Raw genomic sequence first — 26,181 nt, 5'->3', positions numbered from 1 at the left:
AGGGCCTATGCAATGGTATATATCAGTGTACTTTGATACGAGACACCTTGTATATTAAAGTTTTAGCTTCAATGATTAGAACACCCTATCCAAACTCGATATTTTCTATATTTACACAACATTTATATATAAATTACTCAATGTACTTGTAAGATAATCCTACTTTGTTCACTTTTTAATTTTTTTTTCCTTTTTATTTTTTGCTAAACAATTAAAAGCATCCGCGTCGTTAAGTCGTTGTAATTTTATTTCAACACAAAAATAAAAGAATAACAAGAGAGCAGAAAAAAAATACTAAACTGGAAAAAGAAAATTGAAGTCACAAAAATTATTTATTTATTATTTTTATTTTTATTTTTCTTTTTTGCAACATTCTAGCTTGTCCTATCATACACTACAGTAAAAATAACCATTATAGAAACGAACCAAGTAAAAAATTTAATAAAAAAGAAAAATGATAAGAACGAAAGCAAAAATAATAATCAAGGAACAAACCGAAAAAAAGCGACCTCTTTCTTTATATTCTTCTTGTATCATTATTGCCAAGCATCATTTAGAGCGGCAAATATACATGAAAATTTAATTAAAAACTCATTTCTTTTAGTTATTTTAGAAAATTTCCATTAACGGTAAATTGTTTTGATTACGAAAAATTTTGCGTCTTTTCCGTTTGTATTTTTCTGGCCATTTTCATTTCAATTGTTTTTGTTTTACCATTTTATTATTTTTTTTTTGTCTTCTTTGAATTTTTTTGTAATTTTTATAATAATTATAAGAAAAACTAAAATATAAAATGCTTACATTTTCGTAAATGTAATAGCAATATTTTATTTTATGAAGAAATTTTAAAAAATAACAATTTTTTCCGAGAGAACATAATAAATTTCTCCTGATCATATGCAATTTTTTTCTTTTTTACAATATTTTTTTTTTCAATAAAAAAAATATTTGGTGCAATTTTAATTGCTCTTAAAATTTAACCCGTTTCTTTTAACATCTTTCTTTAAGGACACGTTGTCAGTTAGATTAATTATTTGTGTGGGGATTGAAAATAATTTGACTCAATATAATGAATTTGAAGATTCCGAGTTCCATCCATTTTGAGTTCAATTTAACAGTCGCTGTAAATTTCCAGCAAATACGGAGTTAAACGCGTAATAAATCTATATAAATCTAGATTTTGAAATATTAATTTGAATAAGATTTCATGGCAGTAAGAGTAAATAAGAATAAACATATTATACGACAATACTATGGTAAATTTTTCTAAATATCCACTTCTTGTGCAAATTATCTAATTTTAGGCGAAAAGTGAAATTTTATCAAAAAACATTTTGTTATATTCCGAATAATATTGCTGGTTTTGAGTTTACATTTTCCAAAACTGCGTGGTTTTTTAGAAATAAATAACCTCATGCTCATATTTAAAATATTTGATAGTTTTCTAATATCATAAGAATTATTAGCATTTTTTTTACCGGTGCGCCTTATTGCTTCAGTATGCAAAGGAATAATAAATAAAACTAAGCAGCAAAAATGTAGATATTGTTTTTTATGGACGGAAAATTCTACCAGAATTTTACAACACTGTAGTTCTCTATAGTGAAAAATTTAATAAAAAATAATTTTATGTCGCGAGTCAAAATGATAAAAGCGTTTTAATTTAACTACATAGATAATTTATTAATTAAGAAAATTAAATGAATAAAAAAAAAGGAAAAGAACTAAAAACGAACCAGTTGGCAACATCTTAAAGAGTTGTAGAAATTAATTTTTTTTGTTGTTGATTTATTTTATTATTGTAAAATCGTAATGCTTTAGTAATTGTGTATACGCGATAAATATTGTAAATGAACGAGTGTATATAGACAAACAAATCTAAATTAAGATTTTTACAATATTTTGTACAGGTTATTGCCGAGGCTGAGGTCTGCTATTAATGTTCTTTAATTTATTTGTTCTACCAAAAATATTCTTCTTTGAAATTGGATAAAGTATACAAAACATAAGATATTCATTACGATTTTCAAGTTGTGCTAGTATGTATTTCATTTTATGATTTGTCGGAAGATTTACATAATTTATTAAAATAATAATTAAAAATAGCAATCAACGAAAAAAAGAAATTAATTTAATTTTTTGAAATAAGTTTAATATTAACCATCTGTAACATTTAAAATACGAAATAGCTTCATAACCTTACAATAATATTAAAACATTTTTATTAAAGTTTTCAAAATTTTTATTTCACAGTCAGGTTAGTTGTTATTATGATGTTCCAACTTAATTTGAATATTAGTAATAATAAATATATTGGGTGAGGAAATTGTTTTCCATATTTTTTTAGTTAAATTGCAAGATTATTTGGTAACCAAGGAATGACAAAAACAAGGAGCCAATTCAATTAAATGTTATTGATGTTGGCGTATTTATTGGGAAATAATGCACCGTCCTAACATCCCTAACTACTACACACAATTTAAAATAAATGCAGTCAGGTATTACCCGACGGATGGATTAATATTTTCATATATGAAATAAAATACATGATTAATTGTAGATTACATAGGCATGAATATGAAAATATTTAAGAAATTTTTAATTTTCTCATTGCAATATCTAATTTATCCTAATTTCATTGAGTTTTTTATTTTAATGACTATTTTGTTTCGCTATAATATAATCTTCGGGCTATTTAACATTGCTATAAGAAACTAAATCTTAAGGGTTCTTCTTTAAAACATACTTTTGTTTACCAATAATGTTCTGCGTACCATTAATTTAATTTCAGCAAAAAAAAAAAATCTGATGTGGTCAGCACATAACCGACCGCATTGTGTATTGTCTAGTTAAATGAAAGTGTTACAGAATATTATAAAAATGTCTGTTAAATACTTCTTTCCAATTTTTAGGACATTAGTAAGCTTATAGTTAACATATTTAGAAAAATGTAAATTTGGCTCTTAGTAGAGTTTCGCTTTGTGCTACCCGAATTCCCTGAAATGCTCGCCAGTTAGTTTCGGTAACAACCAGAACTCAAATATCAAATTTCAAGAAATTCCATCAATTTGTTCTGTGGATATGGTGAAAAATGTAAAATCGGCCCGCAAATCAGTTCTCGAGCCCTGATCTTTCCAAAAAATTTATATGTTCTTTGCTTTAATATGAGGAATTCATATATTAAATTTCAATGAAATCGGTTGTTTATTTCTCTTTATATACACAAAAGTGTATGTTTGGCCCGTAGTAAACGCCCAGTTGCTGATGCCTGATTTCTTCCAAAAGTTAGGAATTTTTGCGTATGATCGAGCAAAGCTTATATATAAAATTTCAAGTAAATCGGTTGAATACTTTCTTCAAAATGGTGAAAAATGTAAAATCGGCCCGCAAATCCGTTTTCGAGCCCTGATCTTTCCAAAAAATTTATATGTTCATTGTTTTAATACGAGGAGTTCATATATTAAATTTCAATGAAATCGGTTGATTATTTCTCTTTATATACACAAAAATGTATATTTGGCCCGTAGTAAACGTCTAGTTGCCGATGCCTGATTTCTTAAAAAACATACGAATTTTTGCGGACGGCCGAGCTGAGCTTATATATGAAATTTCAAGTAAATCGGTTGAATATTTTCTTCAAAATGTTCAAAAATGTAAAACAGGCCCGCTAAAAAGTGCAGTTCCCGAGGCCTGATATATCCCAAAAGTTGATCGATCCGTGCCATGGTGGAAACAAACTTACCTATAAAATTTCATCAAAATCGGTTCAGCCGAACTTGAGATACACGCGTGCACACACAGACCGACAGACGGACAGACCGACAGACCGACAGACCGACAGGTTGCTAAAAATAGTTTATTTACACTTCCCTACTATGGAGAAGTACGTTCCCACCGAAAACTCGATATGCAAAATTTGTTGCCATCACATAACCTACCTATTGTTTACACAATACGGTCGGTAAATATCCAAGTGGCATTTTAGAAAAAAGGGTAAATTCATTTTTCAATAATGTATAAATAAAATCGCTGTTATACGAATGAAAGGAGATCATTTTAATTCGAACATTTGTGACTCCTACAACATTTTATATTTAAATTTTAAATTTTAAATTTGATTCCTACGTAAATTTGAATGAAAATGTTTACATAAAAAAATATTTGAATTTTATTTAATCAACCATTTTCAAAATATTTTTGATTGTTGTCCTTGTAATTTTTTCCGTAAGGCTTTGGATTATGATAAAATATATTAAAAGCTTTGTGTGTATATTTAAATAACATATTCGACCTTATTTTATCTAGCTTTTGATATGAAATAGATTATAATTGGGAATATTGAACATGCTTTTAATTTCCAATTAGGTTCTCGACAGTTCCCAAACTGTTAAGAAGATGTAAAATTATGGTTTAATACGTTATGTCTCTGTTGTTGAGGGATAGTTAAAGAAAGAGTTTATGTTTAGTAAGACCGATTCTTTAATTTAATCTATTAAAATTGGTTCACAGAATAACACAAGTAAATTTGTAGATTTGTAAATTTTTAAGGGAACCGAGTCGGGCGGTTGGATCTCTTGGGTAACCACAGCCACTCACAACTTATTGTAGTTTCCTCAATCTTCCACCTATAATATCCCCGTTCTAAGTATAAAGCTGGAGACATCCCCAAGGGAATTCGACAACAGTTCTCGAACGCTTAGGAAATGCTGTCAAAAACCTGTCCTGTTTTTAAAAATCTGTTAAATTGCGAAGCCGGACAGTCAGTACCGTCTAGTTGCAAAGGATGTGTACGGCGGTTTCGTCACAATCCCCACAAAATCTGTACAGGGAAGAGCCGGATTCACTGTGCTGTACCATGTGAAAAATTCGCAACATCAGAAACCCGATTCTATTCATCTCCAACAACTCTGCAATGAATATGATACAAGTAAATGAATATTAGTCACTTAAGTTTCTGCAGAATGTGGTAGTTTCGTTTTTATAATCTTAAAAATCTGGAGATGAATTATTATTTCAATCTTAATTTGAATAAAACAGGAATTATGATATTTTTTATAAAATCTATTATATAATGTGATTGATTAAAGTTTCGAGAAACGCAATATTATCAAAATTTATTAAAAAAAATTTTGGAACACCATATCATGTGTGATGGTATGTTGTGACGGAACATAAATTCTTTTTTCATTTAATTTACACGCTTTCATTGATATAGGCCTTTTTTTAAATTCTTAAGAGATTATTCTTTTTTAGAAAGTTAATATTGTTGCTATATTATGTAGCAATCTCTAGGGATTCATAAATAATAAATAATATTTTCAAGGTCATTTACAATAAATTATATTTGTTTTTGCTACAAAATAATATGTTGACTTATATACAAACTTATTGAGAGAAATTTCGCCATTTTGTTATCAGTTTGAATATATTATGAATAAACAATGTGCACGTCTTATACATTTACGGATGTTTAATTCTAAAATACACACGAGAAAAAAAAAAAACAGAAAAATTATTCTGACATTTAAATCTGAATAATATTTTTTGACTTTCTGGAAATATTCATGAATTCCCTTAGGATAGATGTCATTGGAATAAAAAATAAATAGAGAAACATTTAAAAAATATCTTAACCCTAAAGGGTTAAATATAAATAGCGCGTGTAGAAAAATAAATAAATTAAATTAAAAAAAAAGTCAATACTTTTTTTTCGCGTGTTGTTTATAATCAAATAAGATTTAAAATGCTGTTCTGTTATAAAGAATTTTTTCCTTTTTTTACATCTATTACAAAGAAAACGTATAGTTCTGTCTAAAAACGAATATACGAGTATTGTGTTTGTGTCGTCGTTAAGTTAAAACTCATGAAGATCGCAAAAGGTAATTTTTTTGAGTAATTTTTTTTTTAAGCTAAAATTTTATTTGTTAAGTCGCGGGGACTCGTTTTTTCAGCCAAAAATTGTTTTGAATGGTAAAGAATTTTAATTTCTTGAACTGTTATCCATTAATTTCGCTCCCCTAGAGAAAATAAGAGTAAAATAATAAGGATGTTTTGGGCTTAGTGAGTTTTCAACGACAACAAATGGAAATAATTTTTTATTCGGAACTTTGAATTTCACTGCGTTTCAATTAATTTTTGTTGATGTTGATCTTCATAACTACTTCTACACGATATTGGTTCTGTGTTTTTATTTATTGACGACGTATAGACGATTTAATTTATTTATATTATAAAATTCGTCAACACCTGTTTTGCATAAACGCATTGTATTCATTATTCATTATACTTCTATTTTGAAATTCTATTTTGACCAGTATATAATTTAGGTGTTTAAAATATGTTTTTTTTTATCTACAGTATCCACAAATATTTTTTTGCTCGGTACTCCGTTGTGTTGTTATATCTGTATTGAATTTTTTATTTCAATTAACTTATTGGCGATTTCCAATGAACTGACTGACTGGATAACTAGATTTTCTACTTTTAATTTAATTCGACTGAAATTCAAAAAATCATGATATTTCAATTCTATTACCTCATATTTATGCCCCATAAATTTGTTTTCATTAATGAAATTTTTTGTTTGAATGGAATTACTTAGGTATAAAACTGTATAACTTTCAAACAACTATAATCATAAATTTTTTTATATCTAACTCATTTTAACCAGAAATTGACTTTTTACAAGTTTTAACAGAGACGATTGTTAGTGTGTTCAAAATATACCAAAATATGAACTAGTGCTCATAGAAATTGGAGTATATTACTATTTAAAATAGTAAGTTGAAATTTATTCAATTTCTATAATTTATGTTAATTCTGAACTGCAAATCATATTTTTAATGTAAAAGATATTTTGTATTTATGAAGCTTCGGACCTATGGTAAATAATAATAATTATACCCTTATATTTTACGCAGGCATTAACTGCTTTTAAAATTTAATGTACAACAAGATCACTGCACGTAAATTGTTATTTTTCAAAACACTTGCATATTTAAAGGAATTTTTTAAATAGTTTATAACTTTTTTGTTTTTGAAAATTCATTAAACAAAATAACTATTATAATTAATAAATATTTCAAAATTTTCTCTTACTTTTTAATGCTCATCATATTGTTATACAAGTCGCTACACTCTGATATGAACTTGTTATATCATTGTCTATAATAAATTAATTCAAAAAATATATAAAAAATACAATATGTATATAAGTATATGCAGAGAAATTGGAAAATGTAAAACATCTGGGTCCTTTCTCTAAGAAAAGATGCTATAAGTATTATAAAAAAAAAAATAAACTTTTAAAAGCTTTATATACCATAATAGTATTATATAACAAAACTTTATTACAACATTTATTGTTATACCTAATATATTATGCAGGTTTACCCATTTGGACTGGTTCTAAAGTAAATTTGTAAATTATATGGTGTACATATGGTGTAAATTACAAACAAAAACTTTTCATTTTCATATAGCTAGTATTTTAAAAATTTTTGTTGAAAACCTTTTATAGTTTTTTCTACAACTTGGTTAGAGAGTATAAAAGGAGAGGAAAAAAGTTAGAATTTTGTATGGATTTCATGCAGAATAATGAAATGATAAATAATATATAGATTTACTTTGATGTCTACTAGAGGCAGTTTGTATACTTTCCATGCGATTATGCATTTTGTAAAAAAATTTCTTTAAGAAAATTGCATAGCTTCCAAAAGCTGTTTTAGACACAACACGATTGTATATAAGGGCTTTTTTTAAATTATAGTAATTACTTTTCACAAAAGCATAAACTAAATATAATATGAAGATAATTTATGTAGAACGAAAAAGGCCATACTATTTATTTTTAGCTAGAATACAGAGCTAGTATATAGAGTAAGATATAATATGCCTTGTATCTAAGTGCAGTGCTATATACCATTATATAGGTCACATGAATAGACAAATGTTTTGTAAGGAAACGATCTTCACAACTCAACAAGTTTGTTGAGCTAAGTTACGGGACCTTAAATTTAATCTCGACTGATTTTTTTTACTTTTTGAAATTTTAAGTATAATTCCGTGTTGTGTATGACGGGTGCATTATTACATACGATTTGGCAACCGCAGAATAAGCGTATTTTAACGAAAACCTACTTTAGTAATAATCTGTTCAGATTTCGGAATCACTTGACTTTAAAGTTGAAAAATATGAAATTTTAACTTTGCATTTTTAAAAAAACATTAATTTTCTTAAATTAAACATTAATTTAAATTAATTGATTTAAAATTGTTTCGTTGTATTTGGTAAAATATTGCTTGGAAGCAAAACCAATTCAGAAATATCTTTAAAAATATTGCCATTGAACAAAAAGGTTAAAACTTTTGAACGTAAAGTTCTCTTAGTGGGTTTTTTTAAATATAAAACCATATCTAGCCTTGCTTAAGCAGAGTTTAAAAAACTTGCTTGAAATTCTATTAAATTTAATAATTTAATTTTAATATATAATTTATACGAAATCGAGTACCTAGTTCTTTATCACGAAAAATTTATCTTTATAATATTTCATATTTATAATTCATAATTTTGTTGAATAAAACAATCTAAATTAAGAGAAAAAATATTCTCTGCATTTTGTATTTTTAAAGTAACCATTTATTATAAGCGCTTCATTTATAAACTTTCACGCTTCAAAAAATTAATTAACATTTTATTACCATGCAACTAAACTATATGTGCATACAATATGCAATCTGTGTGTTTGCATATGCAAGTCTACACTATTTAATTAAATTTTTTCAATTAAAAGATATAAAATAATAAATTTTCCTAATTTTTAATCATATTGAACCTTTGATAAACTTTTGAAATAATGAAATATTCATTATATGGACGTAAAAAATGTTCCGTGACCAGAGAGAAATAACAATAACAGAAACCCAATAACAGAAAAAACATCAAAATCATATTTTTTTGTTATAATAATAATAGATCATGAATGTGGTCTCATGTCAGGAACTAGACCACCAAAATAATCAAATATAAATTATCAAACTATATAAAAATTTGCAAAACTTATACATATACATCAACTTACAAGTCCATTGTACAACAACGCTTTTGGTGCCAATTTTAATAATTAAATTGCCTATTTTATGATAAATATTCAATTAAAAATTATTCCTAAGTAAATATTATCAAACTATGAAATAAAAAAAACTGACAGCAAAAAAAAAAAATCTGATGTGGTCAGCACATAACCGACCGCATTGTGTATTGTCTAGTTAAATGAAAGTGTTACAGAATATTATAAAAATGTCTGTTAAATACTTCTTTCCAATTTTTAGGACATTAGTAAGCTTATAGTTAACATACTTAGAAAAATGTAAATTTGGCTCTTAGTAGAGTTCCGCTTTGTGCTACCCGAATTCCCTGAAATGCTCGCCAGTTAGTTTCGGTAACAACCAGAATTCAAATATCAAATTTCAAGAAATTCCATCAATTTGTTCTGTGGATATGGTGAAAAATGTAAAATCGGCCCGCAAATTAATTCTCGACCCATGATCTTTCCAAAAAAGTTATATGTTCATTGCTTTAATATGAGGAATTCATATATTAAATTTCAATGAAATCGGTTGATTATTTCTCTTTATATACACAAAAGTGTATGTTTGGCCCGTAGTAAACGTCTAGTTGCCGATGCCTGATCTTTCCAAAAAATTTACATGTTCATTGTTTTAATACGGGGAATTCACATATTAAATTTCAATGAAATCGGTTGATTATTTCTCTTTATATACACAAAAATGTATATTTGGCCCGTAGTAAACACCCAGTTGCTGATGCCTGATTTCTTCCAAAAGTTAGGAATTTTTGCGTATGATCGAGCAAAGCTTATATATGAAATTTCAAGTAAATCGGTTGAATACTTTCTTCAAAATGGTGAAAAATGTAAAATCGGCCCGCAAATCCGTTTTCGAGCCCTGATATTTCCAAAAAATTTATATGTTCATTGTTTTAATACGAGGAGTTCATATATTAAATTTCAATGAAATCGGTTGATTATTTCTCTTTATATACACAAAAATGTATATTTGGCCCGTAGTAAACGTCTAGTAGCCGATGCCTGATTTCTTCCAAAACATACGAATTTTTGCGGACGGTCGAGCTGAGCTTATATATAAAATTTCAAGTAAATCGGTTGAATATTTTCTTCAAAATGTTCAAAAATGTAAAACAGGCCCGCTAAAAAATACAGTTCCCGAGGCCTGATATATACCAAAAAATGATCGATCCGTGCCATGGTGGAAACAAACTTACATATAAAATTTCATCAAAATCGGTTCAGCCGAACTTGAGATATACGCGTGCACACACAGACCGACAGACCGACAGACCGACAGGTTGCTAAAAATAGTTTATTTACACTTCCCTACTATGGAGAAGTACGTTCCCACCGAAAACTCGATATGCAAAATTTGTTGCCATCACATAACCTACCTATTGTTTACACAATACGGTCGGTAAAAAAAATTCAAAGCATAAAATTATTCAAAAAATAATTCTGATGCATAATTGATTTATTATAATATAAGTAAAATATTATAAAAATAAATAAATAATTAAAAAAAATTTAAATAAAAACGCAGTGCTGCTATGAAATGAAGGACTGAAAGGGAAAAATATTTTCCTTTTATTTTGTTAACCTTTTAATTTCATTAATAATTTATAATCCCAAACACAATGCCTCGAAAATAAAAACTATAACAAAAACGACTATTTTTTATAATGTGTTGCAACAAACTAAAAATATAATGGGTGGTGTTTACCCTATTGTGAAAGTTATTGTCCACAAAGAGAGGATTGGAGTACTGATGGCATTAGCATGTATGATGGATTGTCCATCTCTATACGCATAGTTCTAGAATTATGGAAGGTACGGGGACGAGAGTCTTTTCCGACGAATTGGGGATAGAGCTATCGATTGGACTGCCTAATAGATGTACGGTCTCTAGGCGGAAATTTTGGCAGCGGAATTTAGTCTACGACTAAATTGGTGAGGTGGTGCGATCTGGCGATCTGTCCGTCTTAGATGTTGAAAAGGAAGTTCATTCGCCGGGCTTCCTTTTAGGATGGCCTGAAAGACGTGCCGAGAGAGTCTTTGGCTCGGCTTTTGAGTTTTGACAGGGAGGGTAATTGGTTCCGCTAAATGGTTTGTCGATTGTATTACGTGGGGACAGCGAAGTGTTTATTTTAGGGTTGCTGAAAGACCTTCTTGTTGCATGTAATTCACATGCATGGTCAGTTGGTGCCGCCTCCCTTACCGCTACTACTACTACTACAGTCGACTCCCTGGCTCGTTTTTCCTTTAATTACCTTGTAAGTATTTAGCCAAATTATTGCCAAATTATTTTTGTCACATCATTTTTTAAGAATTTAGTACTGTTTTTGACGAATTTACCTCTGGTATTGCTTTTACTTTGTATTATTTTGTATAATTTGAATTAATCCTGTAATAAAAATTCGCCAATATCACGTTGTGCTAGAAAAATTTATATTATGTATCCGTGTATATAACTAATGTTCTAGGCGAGATTCAATTACTAATTTACTAGAATATATATAAACAAAAGGATTAAATAGGAAAATATTATTTTACACCGTGAAAAAAGTTTAGAAAAGTTCATTATGCATGCAAATTTTCTAAACCTTCGTTAAAGAGTGGACCTAAAGTACTTAATGTGTGAATAAAAATACATATGTATACAATAATTAAATATGTTCAATTTACATTGATTAATTTATTTTCAATATATAAAAAGAATCTACGTATTTTCAAAATATACTCAACGCAAAGGATAATGCAGTAAAGTAATTAATAGAATATTAAATAAATAATTTTAATAATAATAATTTCTCGCTTACTTTTTAAGGCATAATTAATTTAAAATTTAAAAACTCTAGAAAACCATAAAATTTTATAAAAATTTTTGATTGTGTCAAAGGGATTGAAAATTACTTGTGACGCAAACTATATGTTTATATTTTGTAATTTTTACGTAATTTCTTTGATATACTTTGTTATACATATGTACATACGTAACTTACACAACATATTATAAAGGAATTTAATTGCAAATTACTTTTAGTTTTTTACTCAATTACTTTTAATTTATTACATCCTTTCATTCACATTATAATTATATAGTATATTTAATATTTTAATTCAAAATAGAATTTCTTAACAGTAATTATGCAAATCACATATTTTTTCTATTTCCTATGTATTATTATAATAAAATATATATAACACTATGTTTGTATCTGTATGTACATATAATTTGTATGTCGATGTGTAATTTAAAATATTCAACAAATAAAAAAAAACTAGACGTATAAACCTATGGTTTCAAAAACCTTTAACATCGACCATGGCATTTTTTTCGTAATAATTTTATTTTGCGAGTTTTTAAATAAATTTAAATAATTACAATAATTATAATATATTCATATAAATATAAAATTTTATATTTGCATAATTAATGAAATCTATAATTTAAAAAAAAAAATTGACTACAGGGTTTAGAAACGTATATTTGTAACCTTATACATAAAATATAAAACTATAGGGTAATCAAATTAATAACATGATTAATAAATTTTAATATTGAATGAAGGATTAACATACTATTATTTTCTAGAATCCATGCAACAGATTCTAGAATCCATGCAACACTGATTCGGGGTCAGAATAAATTTCGTGTGACTGCAAACTACGTATTCTTCGCAACGCAATCTAGTTTTCAACACCATGCCATTTTAAATAATAATGTTGACAAAATAATTATCCAACCAAGACTATAAATAATATTTTATTGAATTTTGCTGTTCTTCGTTTACCATCGTAACGAAATTTTGAAATTTCAGGATTACGTTTACCAAATTTACGTCGGCACGGGCGTTTTACATATAAACCTCCGGCACGGTCCGAGATCTAATCCTCTATTAACATTAGTAAGAATAAAATTTTTGTAACATCATATATATTGTATGATACTGTATGGCATCATACTATGTATGACATGATAATTATACTGTATGATATTAAATATAATGGAATGTTATTCTAATTTCACGTAAATTATCTTTGTATAAAATATTATTAGAAATAATTTTGAAATTATGAAAGGAACTTATTAAAAATAATATGTTAAATTTTTCAAAATTTTCATTGATTTCATTTTAAATACTAATTATAGGCTTTGCTACAATTATATTAAAAAGTTCAATTTTTACGTACACCCACATATATTGGTATTGGGGAGTACATTAAGCACCATGTTCTTATAACCATATATTTATATATAAATATAGCATACATACACATATGTTGTTAAATAATATTCTTAAATATTTTTAAAATATTATCCATTTAACCGTATGACAGGAGATTATTTATTTTTTTTATGATTTATATAAAAATATTATAGAAAATGGAAGGGAGAGATTTAAAAAGGATATTTTAATTATCTACTCATCAAATCAATCATTTTTTGATTTTATGTTTTTCTTTACTTTTCATATTTTTTTTTGCTTAATGCATGTATCCTTTTTCATTCTTTTTTATGATTTTATAATAATAATAGTATGTTATTGTTGCTTTTTTATTTATTTATTATTTAAATGTTTATAACTATATCTCTATATACTTATATATACAATTATGCTTAAATGTATTAATAAATAATTTTATAATATTGCAAAAATTAAAATATGCTTTTTTTTCTTTCAATATTTTATTTTATATTTGAAAACATATTTTATTCAATAAAATATTTTGATCATATCCATATAATATAATATTGATGACTATATAAATGATAGTAGATTAATATGCATTATAGAAAAAAAGAAAAACTAAAAAGAAACTAGAAAAAAAAAAATATTAAAAGCCTAAAATGGCTTTTCATAAATCTTCAATATTTTATTTCAATTTAGATTATCCTGAATTTTAAATCAAAGGAATATATAAAAATTCATAAACGAAAAATTAAAAGAAGAAAAATATAAGCATAAATATGAAAACTTTAATGCCTTTACCAGCTTTTTACAGGAAAAAAAATATAAAATATTTTTTTTCTATAAATAAAGACCCGGCATGTAAACATTTTTTTTGTGCCTATTTGCATATTATATAAGGTGCATTTTCATATTACCAATACGTATATAAAGTTAAATTTTCATTGCATTTTAATTTATTTTAATATTTTATAAATAAAAACCATAAATGTTATGCAAAATGTCTATTTGAAATGTTTACAAAAATTATTTTAGAAAAAATTTATTTAAAGCGATTCTATAATTAAAAATTTTTTTTAATGATTAATTCACTAAGTTTATGGGAAATCTATAACTAAATCTATAACTTAAATTATTATTACCACTTTTCCAAAAAGAACCAAACAAGAATTGAAATCAAAAGCCTTTATTAGTCATTATCATTCTGTCCGCCCGTCCGTGTGTCTGTTCTCAAAACTTCTACACCCGTTAAGATAATGGAGCTAAAATTTTACTTAGAAGTAGATTCTTATTTCTGTCCTAGAATATCTCACACATCAAAAATTTTAAAACTTCAATTTTTCCATTATTTATTGGGTCGAAAGCTGAAACATTTTTTAGATTTCGCAAATGCAGAAAGGTATTGATACAATTCATTTAGCAGTTCTTCTCAGTATAGTTGAATATTGAAATGACCATTAAAAAAATTAGCCGTTATCTATAAATAATAATTATTTTATACTGTAAGTTGTAGATGTCAGATATTTTAAGCAATAATAAAAATATCGCCTAACGAAATTTATAAAATTTGATTATTCAGACCTTATGTTTGCGAAACTGCAACCTTTTTCAAAATTTTTATAAAATCAAAAATTATTTATTTTAATTATCTTACTTAACTATCCAATTCGACCATTATGTTAACGGTTCTTAAAATTTTTTTTTTTGCTCATCCTAAATTTATGCAATAATTTGATACATTGTGGAATATGAACAAATGTAATTTAAATAATGTAGTAGTTAGTTTTCGATCTCGAAATTGAAAAAATAGCTTAATAGTGAGCAATATAGATGTCTGAATTCTACTCATGGCGGAAATTAATTATTAACAAAGCCTTGCTTGACAACATATTGAAAAATATCATTCATATTATTCTCTCTGTACCTCCTAAGCAATAGTATTTTATTTGAGGAAGGTCTTTTACAGTTTTACTTTTAAATCACAGCCGAACAATAATATGTATAGGTTCTTTTACTTTAACAGATTTAAATTCAATTGCAACGTGGATAATTATGTTGTGGTTATTTTGTTGCCTTTCTTAATAGAAAATAGGTTTTCATAAAATAAAGGCTTACCGAAATAATAATAATAGCTAACACCAATAATATTATTAATCAAGTTATAAAATATTAAGCAGTTTTAAGCAAAATAACCGATTATATTAAAATATTTTCTTTAATACTTTTAGTATACAAGTTTACACATACTAAACTAATAAATTTTGTAAAAGTTTAATTTTAGTTCCTTCTTATTGGATAACATTTTTAAAGATTTCTGCAAATTTCCAAAAGAAATCTTTATAATGTGGTGTTTCTTAGTTTCATACCTTTGGGGTAAGTGTGCTATATAACATTTACAATATTCTGTAATAGTTTCTTTTAAGGATTCCCACATTTTATTTAATTAGGATTCAATACAAAACAAATTATTTCTTAATTCTTCTTATATACTTTAAGTATACAAAAAAAAAAAAGTAATATAGTCGAGTTTTAGTTTTTTATGTTTGTTATTAACAAACTTTTCTTTTTTTTTTTGGAACACGTACTAGGCAGACAGACAAATAAATAAATATGTTTATTTAAAGAATTTCAAAATTATATTCAAACTTTTACATACCTATACAAATATTCTTTGTGTATGTAGTCTTAAAATATAAACAAGGATTATAAAAGAATATATGTAATATATATATATAGATGTATGTATTGAAAATTTATTTCTATATAAATATAATATATGATTTGTTTAGATGTGAGAGTATTTTCATTATAAAACGGACGGTATATTGTAAATATTATATAAAAAATATTTGTTATACTTGATTCCCTTAACTATATACCAATAAAAGGATTAAGTTAATATTATATACGTATACATAATACATATGCTTTTATTCGTTGAAATCAATTTGAAATATTTTTATGGTTGTAAAGGCAGAGCAAAAATTTAAAACTCTGCAAAAAGAAAGAAGAATATGGGGGGGAAAAAAAACGAAAACATAAAATACAAAATTTTGAATAATTTTTCATATTTTCCAGCTTGTGATTTATTTACGACATTTATATGACTTTATTTTACTTAATCCTCCATATGTGAATGCAATCATACACACAAACTTATTTGAAAATTTTGCAAAAAATTAAAATTAATCAACATAAAAAAAAAAAAGAGAGAAAAAAAAGGACATTCTAATAAAGATTGAATTAATATGATTTTTTTTTTTTTTGAATTTATTTTTTATCCTTTCTTTACTGGGTTTTTTTTTTAAAGTTTGATTTTGCTTTTTGAATAAACTATATTATAGCTTATGGGTGAAATTTATTGTGTATATAAAGCATTTTATTTATGAAATATAAAAGAAAGCACACACGGAAAAAATAACTGTCATATTATAGAGGATTACATAACGATTTTGAAATATTATGTACTACGGTTTGATCCTTCGACATTTAATTTACGATTTTTGTTGCTCATTTTTCATTTTTGGGCGTGAAATTTTTTAGTTGAATTTTGAATTTACGCGTGAAACAATATTTTATTAGTTTTATTAGTGAAATTTCAACAATCCTCCTCATTTGTCCTCATTTGTGTAATAAAAATTTTGGACGACAAAAATGTTTTTCGTATCACATACCCACACATCGCTAAATAATGAGTTCCTTAAAACTGAATCACTAAGTAATAGTTATATTATTTATTATAAAAAATTTAATAAGCATTTGTAGTTAAAAGTTGGTTATGCAAGTCGGTCATGCAAGTCAGTCATGCCAATTGCTTATGCATGTAGATCATACCGTTTTTTTATTAAGGCCGTCTTTTTGCTGTCGCAAAAAAAAATATTGTAAATTGAATAGAATTAGAAGAAATAAATGAAAAAGATCCACTTCCCTTCTGTTTTAAATAAATGAAAAAGATTCCACAATTCCGTATCCGGTTTCCTCGTCATGGTAAACTTGTGGAAATTTATGGGATATCTTGTGAAATTATGGTATTTACTTATATAAAACACACTGTTTCTCTGTTTACAACAAAAACTGTTACTTTGGAACGATTTACATTACCTTTGGATATTTTTTTATCGGAAAACTTTTTAAGATTTCAAGTATTTTTTAAAGCTCAGGAGAGATTTTTTTCTCAGACTCAAAATATAGCGCAAATTTTGTTAATATATTGATCACAAATTGCAGATAATGAGTATCAACCATATTTCACCGACGAAGAAGGTTCAAATAAAATTTTCAACTAATAGTATAAAATCGTATAACAAATTTAAGGATGTTTTTTAGGATATTGAAATGGTATTGGCCCGGTGCATAATAATAGGTTTGCACCATATGAATTCATCGCAAACTGAAATTTTCATTATAATTAATCATCCATATACGTATTATATCTACAATAATTAATTAAACTAAAATAAATTGTGATTTTTAAATTTAAACATTATGAATATTAAATTACCTGGATTTGATGCATTTATATGAAATTCGCATATATATTTGTTGGGTCCTTTTGAAAAATCATATGAATCTGAATCAGCAAATAAAATATCAACATCTAATTCAAATCCTCGATTAGGAATACCACTTTGTAATGGAGCAGAAAATGGACTTGAATGAAATGCAACTAACATTTCTGAACCACTGTAATTATAAAATAAATAAATGAAAATTTTTGTTTAATTTCAGTTTATTAAATTAGAAATTATTTAATATATGAGAAATAAATAAACAAATTTTATTTATTGTACAATTAATTTAAAAATTTAATAATAATTATAAAATCATTGAAAAATAGATTTTGACTACTAGAATACTATGAATTTTTTAATCAGTTTGTTTTCCCACTCTTAATAATTGACATATTGTCCGTATTTTGTTACGTCGATTTAGATAATACATTTTTATCCTCATGAGCTTATTTAAGATGGTAATTTCAATGTAGCTGAATGAATATGAATGGGTTCTTTTATACGGTGTTTTGTATATGGCACTCTTATAATATATGAGCAAAGCCGAACATATACGTATAGGATATTGTAATTTAGAGTATTATAGGTATATATATTTAGAGAGTTATATGGTCGTGTCTCATGCAATATAGCATAACTCTCAAAACAGCATAACTTTTTAAGTTCTACACAGTCTTTAAAATTTTAATATATTAACAGAATTGCTGCTACTATAAGTTTTAATAATATTTTAATTTCTTGATTCTTACAATTTTGGACGACGGAAAATTATTAAATTTCGTCATCATAATTAATGTTTGGAATCTGCTGGACTAGCATAACCTGCTTGTCTTTTATCAAAATTTTAATATTAAATATAAATTAAATCATCGAAATTTTTCATACGAATGTTGAAATTCTGAAATTCAAAAATTGTATGGTTTTCCAAGCTCAAGTATAATCTCTCATCAGATTTAATTCATTCATAGAATAATTAATAATAAAAATATTCAAAATTAACAATGAAATAAAAAGTAGAGTAAAAGTTTAAGAATTTTCTTAAAATAAGTTATAAATCTTTCTTTTTAAAGTAAACATGGTTGTCATTTATAAAGTTTTCTACAAAATCAACACTATGTTCTTAATTAAAATCTTTAACGAATTTTTTCCTGAAATACAGAGAGAAAAAAAAATAAAAATCGTTTAGATTTTTCGTTTGCACTCAACAAGATTTTTCAAATATAACCCTTCTTTAAATATTAATTTTGTGATTAATGAATTCATTCTGTCTTCCAGAAAAATGTAATCCTACGTACATGTATACATACATATTATATTATATAGTATGTATAGGAAATTTTCTATTAGACGACATTTTTCCAACTTTAAATTCATTGAAAGGTTTTTGGACCGCAATATAGACGTATGTATAAACGTTATGTGGATTTGTTAAACAAATTTTTTATATTTCTATTAAATGACATTTAATATTTTGTTATATAGGACTTGTATAGACATATACATACATTCATTAAGATTACTTTAGAAAATGTGGTAGTATTCTGAAACAACTTTGAAAGAAATGAGACTGATATATTATAGAACTGGACAGTTTTTTTTTTTTTCCTCTCTCTATAAATTCTTTAATAATAATATAAAAATATAAAATTTGTAGCAAATGTCAGTGTTGTCAATAATCTGAAATTCTAGTTGACAATAATGTCAACGTTATTTTTTAAAATTTCTGTCCATTTTTCTCATTAGCAATGTTATACATAAGTATAACATGCATTGTTCAACTAGATACGTATTATATTTATGTTAGTTAAGTATATAACTGTTATACAATTATAACAGTTCAATTAAATACAATGAACTTAAATTTAATAAGAGAAACTTTCATGGAATCAATAAAATTTGAAAATAATTTAGATTTTTTAAGAGAGGAATTTCATGGCCTTTTTTTTTGAAATTTTAATTTAACTATAATAAGAGAAATCAAGGTATTAAATAAAGCAAGATTTTTATTCAAAATTCAGTTAAAATAAAAATATTATAGAACCAGCTATAGTGTACTAAGGTCCGGCTCTGACTAATTCGGCGCCTTACGCGCCTTCATAAAATTGCGCTTCTGTCTCTCTAAACACTGCCTCCCTCTGTTATCAAAGCAATCTACCCGTTTTCAAAACAATGTGCAATATGCGATAAACCTTGCAAATTGCGCATAATAATCAGTTCCATTACATGTTTTCCAAAAATGTAGCAAAACATTTTTATTTTTTAAAATTTAGTCTTTTTTGTTTTAATTTTCAATGGTGCCGCCATTTTCCGCTGGCCATTGCGGGTTCTTACTTTACATATATTCTAGATCCGGCTCTATAATGGTACCAACAAAATAAGCAGAACAACATAAATAAGCATATTGGTAATATAATGGTACCAATAAATAAGCAGTTTTCATTTCAACTTAAAACCGAGTAAAACCCACTGAAAATGTATGTCACTTTTTTTGAGTTGAAAATTCAGTGAATCACTCCTTAAAGTTTAAACTAATCCTGTAATTAATGTATAATAATTATTAATATGGTTGCCAACTTTTGACCTAAAATATTAAGATTTACTAAGTAGGATATACTTTTTCTTTTGAAATTGCTTTCAATTTTCTAAATGAATGCTTATCCATCTTTGTCTCTCTGGCAACATTATTTATCAACTCATTTATAAAATATAAAAAAAAAAAAAACCTGGTAAAAAAATAAGAAAGAGAAACAAAAGTATAATTACATGTCCGTCATCTGGCAGTGGTTTCAGTTTTAACAGATTTCCATTCATTTTTAGCCCTAAACTTTTTAAGGATATTAAGGATTGGAGTTTGTTTTTGTTGACCTTTTTTTCTCTTTATTTTTGCTTTCGTTCAAAAGTGACTAATTTTTTTTTTTTTGTTTTGATCTCTTTATATTTTTCGTATTATTTTTTTTCTTGTTTTTTTGTGCTTTGTTTCTCTACTTTTCCTGTTAATAACATTATAAAACTTAGCCTAAAAGTAAATAACTTTTTATTACTTTTCATATGGTTTACCATTTAGTTTATTTTATGAATGTGAAAGAGAAGTAAAGAGAGTAAAAATAAAAGAAAATGAAATATGTATAAAATTGTTCTTTTTTCTCTCTCTTTCACTCTTTTCACTTCAACTGCATATAATAACAAAAAAAAAAAACGTAAAATAAAATCACATTCAGAGGCAGGACTAAAGAGAATCAGGGAGTAAAACAAAAAAAAGGAAAAAAAAAAAATTATACTCATTAAGAATGTAAATAACGTGATTAAGTAAAAATTAATATCAGTTATGAAAGATGAACTGGACCTTTCCAATGGGTGGATGGTTAGTTTTTTTTTTGAGATTCTTGTATTTTGAATGAAATGAAATTTATTAAGGGAATTTAATATTTTTTCTTTTCTTCTTCTTTTGTTTTTAATTAATATTAAAATGTTAAATAAATGAATTTGTGCTCTTTTATTTTGGTAGGACTTCTCTCAAATATGTTATGTATTACATAAGTTATTTCTTTAGTGAAAATAATCGATTATGTGGGTAAATGTACTTTTTGACCTGTATTGTACCTGTACATTATTAAATTGTCATTGAAATTTTCTGCTTAATTAATGAAATATTGCGAGAGATTTTGTAAGAAATTTAGCAATATTTGGGAAAATGTAAAAGAAGTGTTATATATTAACAATGTATGTACGAATAGAAGCATTAGATAAATTATTGATTATATACATTTAATTGACCTGTTATATTTGCGAAGTATGCCTGCAGTACAATATAAAATTGCTAGTTTTGAGGATTTAAAACTGTTTTTACGAAACATTTGGTTTAAATAAAAATTTTTGAAATTTTCAAGTTATATGCGTTTAAAGCCAAGTCATTTGTGTTGATTATGACGAAAGAAGAATTTTGCATCATGATCATTTTTTTTGCTCAATAATTAGCAATATAGAAGATATAGAAAATGAACATCAAATTGTTTATAATGAAAAATTTTATTAAATTTTGTTTTGTCATATGGGCAGAATAGTGTGTCATATGAGAAAGGGTAAACAATTCTAATGAAAAGTTAGTAGACAGACGACAGTCAAACAACATTTTAAATTTTGCAACTGCAATAAGCCTCATTTAATTGATTAAATAATTCTACGAATCGTTGGTTTATCCTGCCTAACTGGTTCAATGAGATTTTCTTTAAATTTTGAAATTGTTATTAATTTTGAATAAATGCCTTGGAAAATGTTTATTGTTCCAAAAGATGATAAAATTCATATAGATTTCTATATAAGATGCGAGTTTTTGTTTTTTTACCAACCACATTGCATACAATAAGGGAGGTTATTTGATGACAAGAAATTTTGGATGTTTAATTATCGTTATTAATTAGCCGGAACAAATTTCATTGTAATTTAATTTTAAATTCCGGGTGGTAAAACTATGAACCAAAAATATGCATTTTTTGTCATATCTACAGAACTAAAATTGATGCAATAAGAGCATACAGGCGTTGTGTTTGAGTGAAAACATGATCATCTAACAAAATCTGTATAAGCAATCTTAGATATTTAAACCGTGTCTTCTGAACACTTTTTATATTCATTTATTTATTAAACATATATTTCGCATTAATTATTTAAATTAATTAATGTGAAAATTTTTCTACTTCTTGAAAACCTTCAATATTTTTTATGATTTAATAAAATTATTTTGATTTAGTGAAATTTATCTGTGTTGAGTTTTGGAATATTTTTTAAGAAACTTTGAAAGAAACTCCAGACTCTACCAGAAGGAAACTCGAATACAATACTTCTAATGTAACAATACAGATCATTAATTTTAGATATTTTTTCCAATAGAATTTTAAAAATAAATTTGTTTTAAATACAATTTTTCTGACATCTTGAAATTTTTAATCTCTTCGTTTTTTATTTTTTTTATTTTTTTAATTTAATTTTTCAGATACAAATACAAACAACATTTTGTAAACTTGTATTAACAGGATGATTCTTAATTTTGAAACCATATTGTTGTAGAAAATGAGTAAATTTTTTTTTAGAACTACGTGTTTAGCCAGAATTGCTTCCGAAAAGCTTGGTATATTAATAATTATTTAAGTTTCTGGTCATAAACAGATTTAAGAGAATAAAGTGGAAGGCAAGAAAGTAAGGTACGAACAATGCATCAGGAATATGATTTAATTCCTCTTCGATTTTATATGTTGGAAAACAGATTGAAAACTATATTCCAAAAAAAGCACTTAGTTGACACTGGCATCAGAAGCAGATAGAAGAAAATTGAATTGGAATTGACAAAATTTTAAATTCAAAAATTTTAATCTTCTAGAAATGATTTGATAAAGCTTTAATTGAAACCAAAAATTAAAGACATTAAAATATTTTGCAAGGCCATGGAAGAGAATGCCTTTACTTTCGGAGAATCATGGTCATTAAAATTTTTGAATAATATGCCAATCTTGTATACAAAACAAGGAAAATCACCATGTACACATAAATTACTTTTTTTCTGTTTTTATAATTCCTTTTTTTTAATGTCTTAATAATTATTTTTAAAATTATATCAAGAATTCATATTGGAAAAGCTAAAAGAAAACAACATATACATATAATAACGCAGGAAGAGGAAATGTAAGATAACCACTGAATCTATAAAATTAAATTTAATTCTGAAAAAAATTTCAATGAATTTTATGCCTACTGACGTCAGTGAAAAACTGTATAGAAAAAGAAAATATAAGAGAAATAAAAATTTGTATAAGTATGCCATCTTAACGCGTAAAAGAAAATGGAAAATTTTATGCAGTAAAATTTCCATTTCGACAATTACTTTAACATTACTGAGTGCTAAAATTTCAATTTAGTGTTCTTCTTGTTTGTTTTTTTTTTTGGTTTTTTTTTTTCCGTTTTTTGCCTCCGCTATATTTTTGTCTAATTTTCTAATATTCATAATTTTTGTTTTCTTAACACGTAAGAACGAGAAGCACGTTTTTCAGAAGTGTCCTTAATAGGATAATTTTGTTTTTGTTTTCGTGTTTTCTTGCGTGTTCTCTGTATTTTTTCTTATACTTTTCTTTTTCCTTATTTTTTGGAGGGTATTTCAAAATAAAGTTTTCCCTTAAATTAGAAATTATTATGTTGAGAAAAAATTTTAACAGAAATAAAATATTTTTGTTATTCTTACATTTTATGTTAAAAAAAAAACAAACAAACAAGAAAAAAAAATTAAATTTGGTGAAAACTTTTCTGCTTAAAAAAAATAATTTCAATGTTGTTGTTTTAATTTAATGAGCTTGTAAAAATTTTTTCAAATATTGTTCATTGTTCAAGTTTTTTTTTTTTGACTTAAGAAAAATTAAAAAGGGTATTCATTTTGTTTTTAATAAAATTATGAGGAACAAAAAGGTTTTTGTATAGAAATTACAGATTTTCTTTTAAAAAAAATTTAATAAGGTTCTTCTTAAACTATTAAGCTGTGTACCAGCTGTGTTTCATTATTTTTTTTTTTTGGAAAATATTACATACATATAAGATTTTTATATTGTGCTGCATAAGGCCTTACCGCATCCCCTGGAATTTTGAAATACTTTTGTGACTATTTGAAAATTAAAGATTAAATTTTGTCTTTCTATTTTTAGTAGGATGCTTCGAAAATTTCTAAAAATGGAGTGAAATTTAAAATAATATTACAAATAATTCCGTTTCCGTTTTAACTCGAAAATTGACCAGTTTAGTATACTCAATTCAAAAATACATAATATAATTTATTTATTGATTTCGTAGACGCTAGGCTCAAGAGTTTATAGAAATAAAATAATTTTCTTTTAAAAATTGATTTAATTTAATAAAAATTTTTGAAATGCAAACGAAAATAATAGATTTTTTACGACAATTTCTAGGTAATTGCAGATGTAATACAGGCGAAGAAGTAATCAATTCCTCAATTGCAATACAATCACATTTTTAATATTATCTTTGCCTATATTGAAGATCCTTATGCTAAATAGAAGCGATGATGCTCATAAAATCTCTTGGATCGTTAAAAAATTATTTAAATTTTAACTTTTTTTTACGTTGCAATTGAAAATAACGTTTGCCCTCCTTAAAAACGTTTCCAATGTCATTATAAATTATTAGAATATAAGTGGCAAGAAAAAAGTAACATTTTCCTTTAAAGCACACAATAACCATTTTTATACTAAAACGATATTTTAAGATATTTTTATGTAAGGAAACCATTATGGAACTTAAGCTTAAAATGGTTGGCTTCCATTTTGTTTTACTTTCATTTTTTTTGTTACGCTTTCATTTCTTAATTTTACTCTAAATATAAAAATTAAATCTAATGGTTTTTAGTTATTTTTTAATACTTTAAAAGCTTTAATTTATCCCGTTATATTTTTCTTCTTTCTTTCTGTTTGTTTTTCATTTTTCATTTAAGTTTTTTTTTTTGGTGTCCTTCAAATAAAAACATTTCAAGGATTAATTGACCAATTAAATATTTAATTTTTCTTTTTTTGTTTTTTTTGTTTAAAAAGAAAAAAATACTTAATCCTTTTGCAAAATATCAATTGCAATTAATATACATAAGTGTGTGTGTGTATGTATGTGTGTATATATGCATAGAAGTGAAAAATAAAAGCCAATTAACACTATAAAAATTCCATACGAATTAAATAAAAAAAAGGAAATAAAAAAAAACAAATACAACATAAAATCTAATTAAAGATTTATCCTTGTTTATTTTCGAGCTAAAACAAGTCAAATACTGTAAAACAAGAAAAACAAAAAAAAAAACAGGCGAATCCTTAAAATAATTTAATTATTATTATTTAAAAGTTTTAAGTGGGATTAATTTATATTACTCTCTTATAATAGGGTGACGCAGATTTGGACATTAATTATGGATTTAAATCAAAATTTGAGCTTTTAGTATTACTGGCTTCTTTGCCTTTTGAAGTTAGTTTAAGTATTAGGCACTGTATAGTTAAAAAAAAGAACTTTAAAACACGGCTCATGGCTCATCAACAAGTAATAATATTGAACTGGTTTTTTTGAAAGTGGTATAAGTCCACTTTTTAAAAAGACTAAGTTAATGGTGATTTTGATGAGCTATAGACACCTTATCTCCACAGCTATAATCACAATTTTAATAGAGTTCTGCTTAAACATAAAACATTGATTCAAATGCAAAACCTTAAAAATTAATATATGCCACTTTTAAAAAAACCGGCTCAATTATAACAATAACTCGGTTTTGTTTGTTCGTGCGGGTTTATGATTAACTATATAGAAGTTGCATAATATGCAGTTTAACAAAAGTCGGAGAAACAGCTTATGAGG

General features: G+C 25.7%; 1 protein-coding gene across 1 annotated transcript in view; it reads right to left on the bottom strand.

Annotated features, from left to right (window-relative positions):
• The window catches only part of LOC129615828 (uncharacterized), a 288,743-nt gene that overhangs the window by 55,475 nt on the left and 207,087 nt on the right, over window positions 1-26,181 (bottom strand). Inside the window, exon 9 of the mRNA XM_055531211.1 lies at window positions 17,784-17,965. Coding sequence (XP_055387186.1) covers window positions 17,784-17,965 — 182 coding nt within the window. The remainder of the gene's footprint in view (window positions 1-17,783; window positions 17,966-26,181) is intronic.

The sequence above is a fragment of the Condylostylus longicornis genome, unplaced genomic scaffold (genome assembly GCF_029603195.1).
Source record: "Condylostylus longicornis isolate FDR11 unplaced genomic scaffold, ASM2960319v2 ptg000148l, whole genome shotgun sequence".
Lineage (NCBI taxonomy): Eukaryota > Metazoa > Arthropoda > Insecta > Diptera > Dolichopodidae > Condylostylus > Condylostylus longicornis.
Note: the sequence above shows the minus strand (reverse complement) of the source record. Positions and strands in the feature narration are given on the sequence as shown.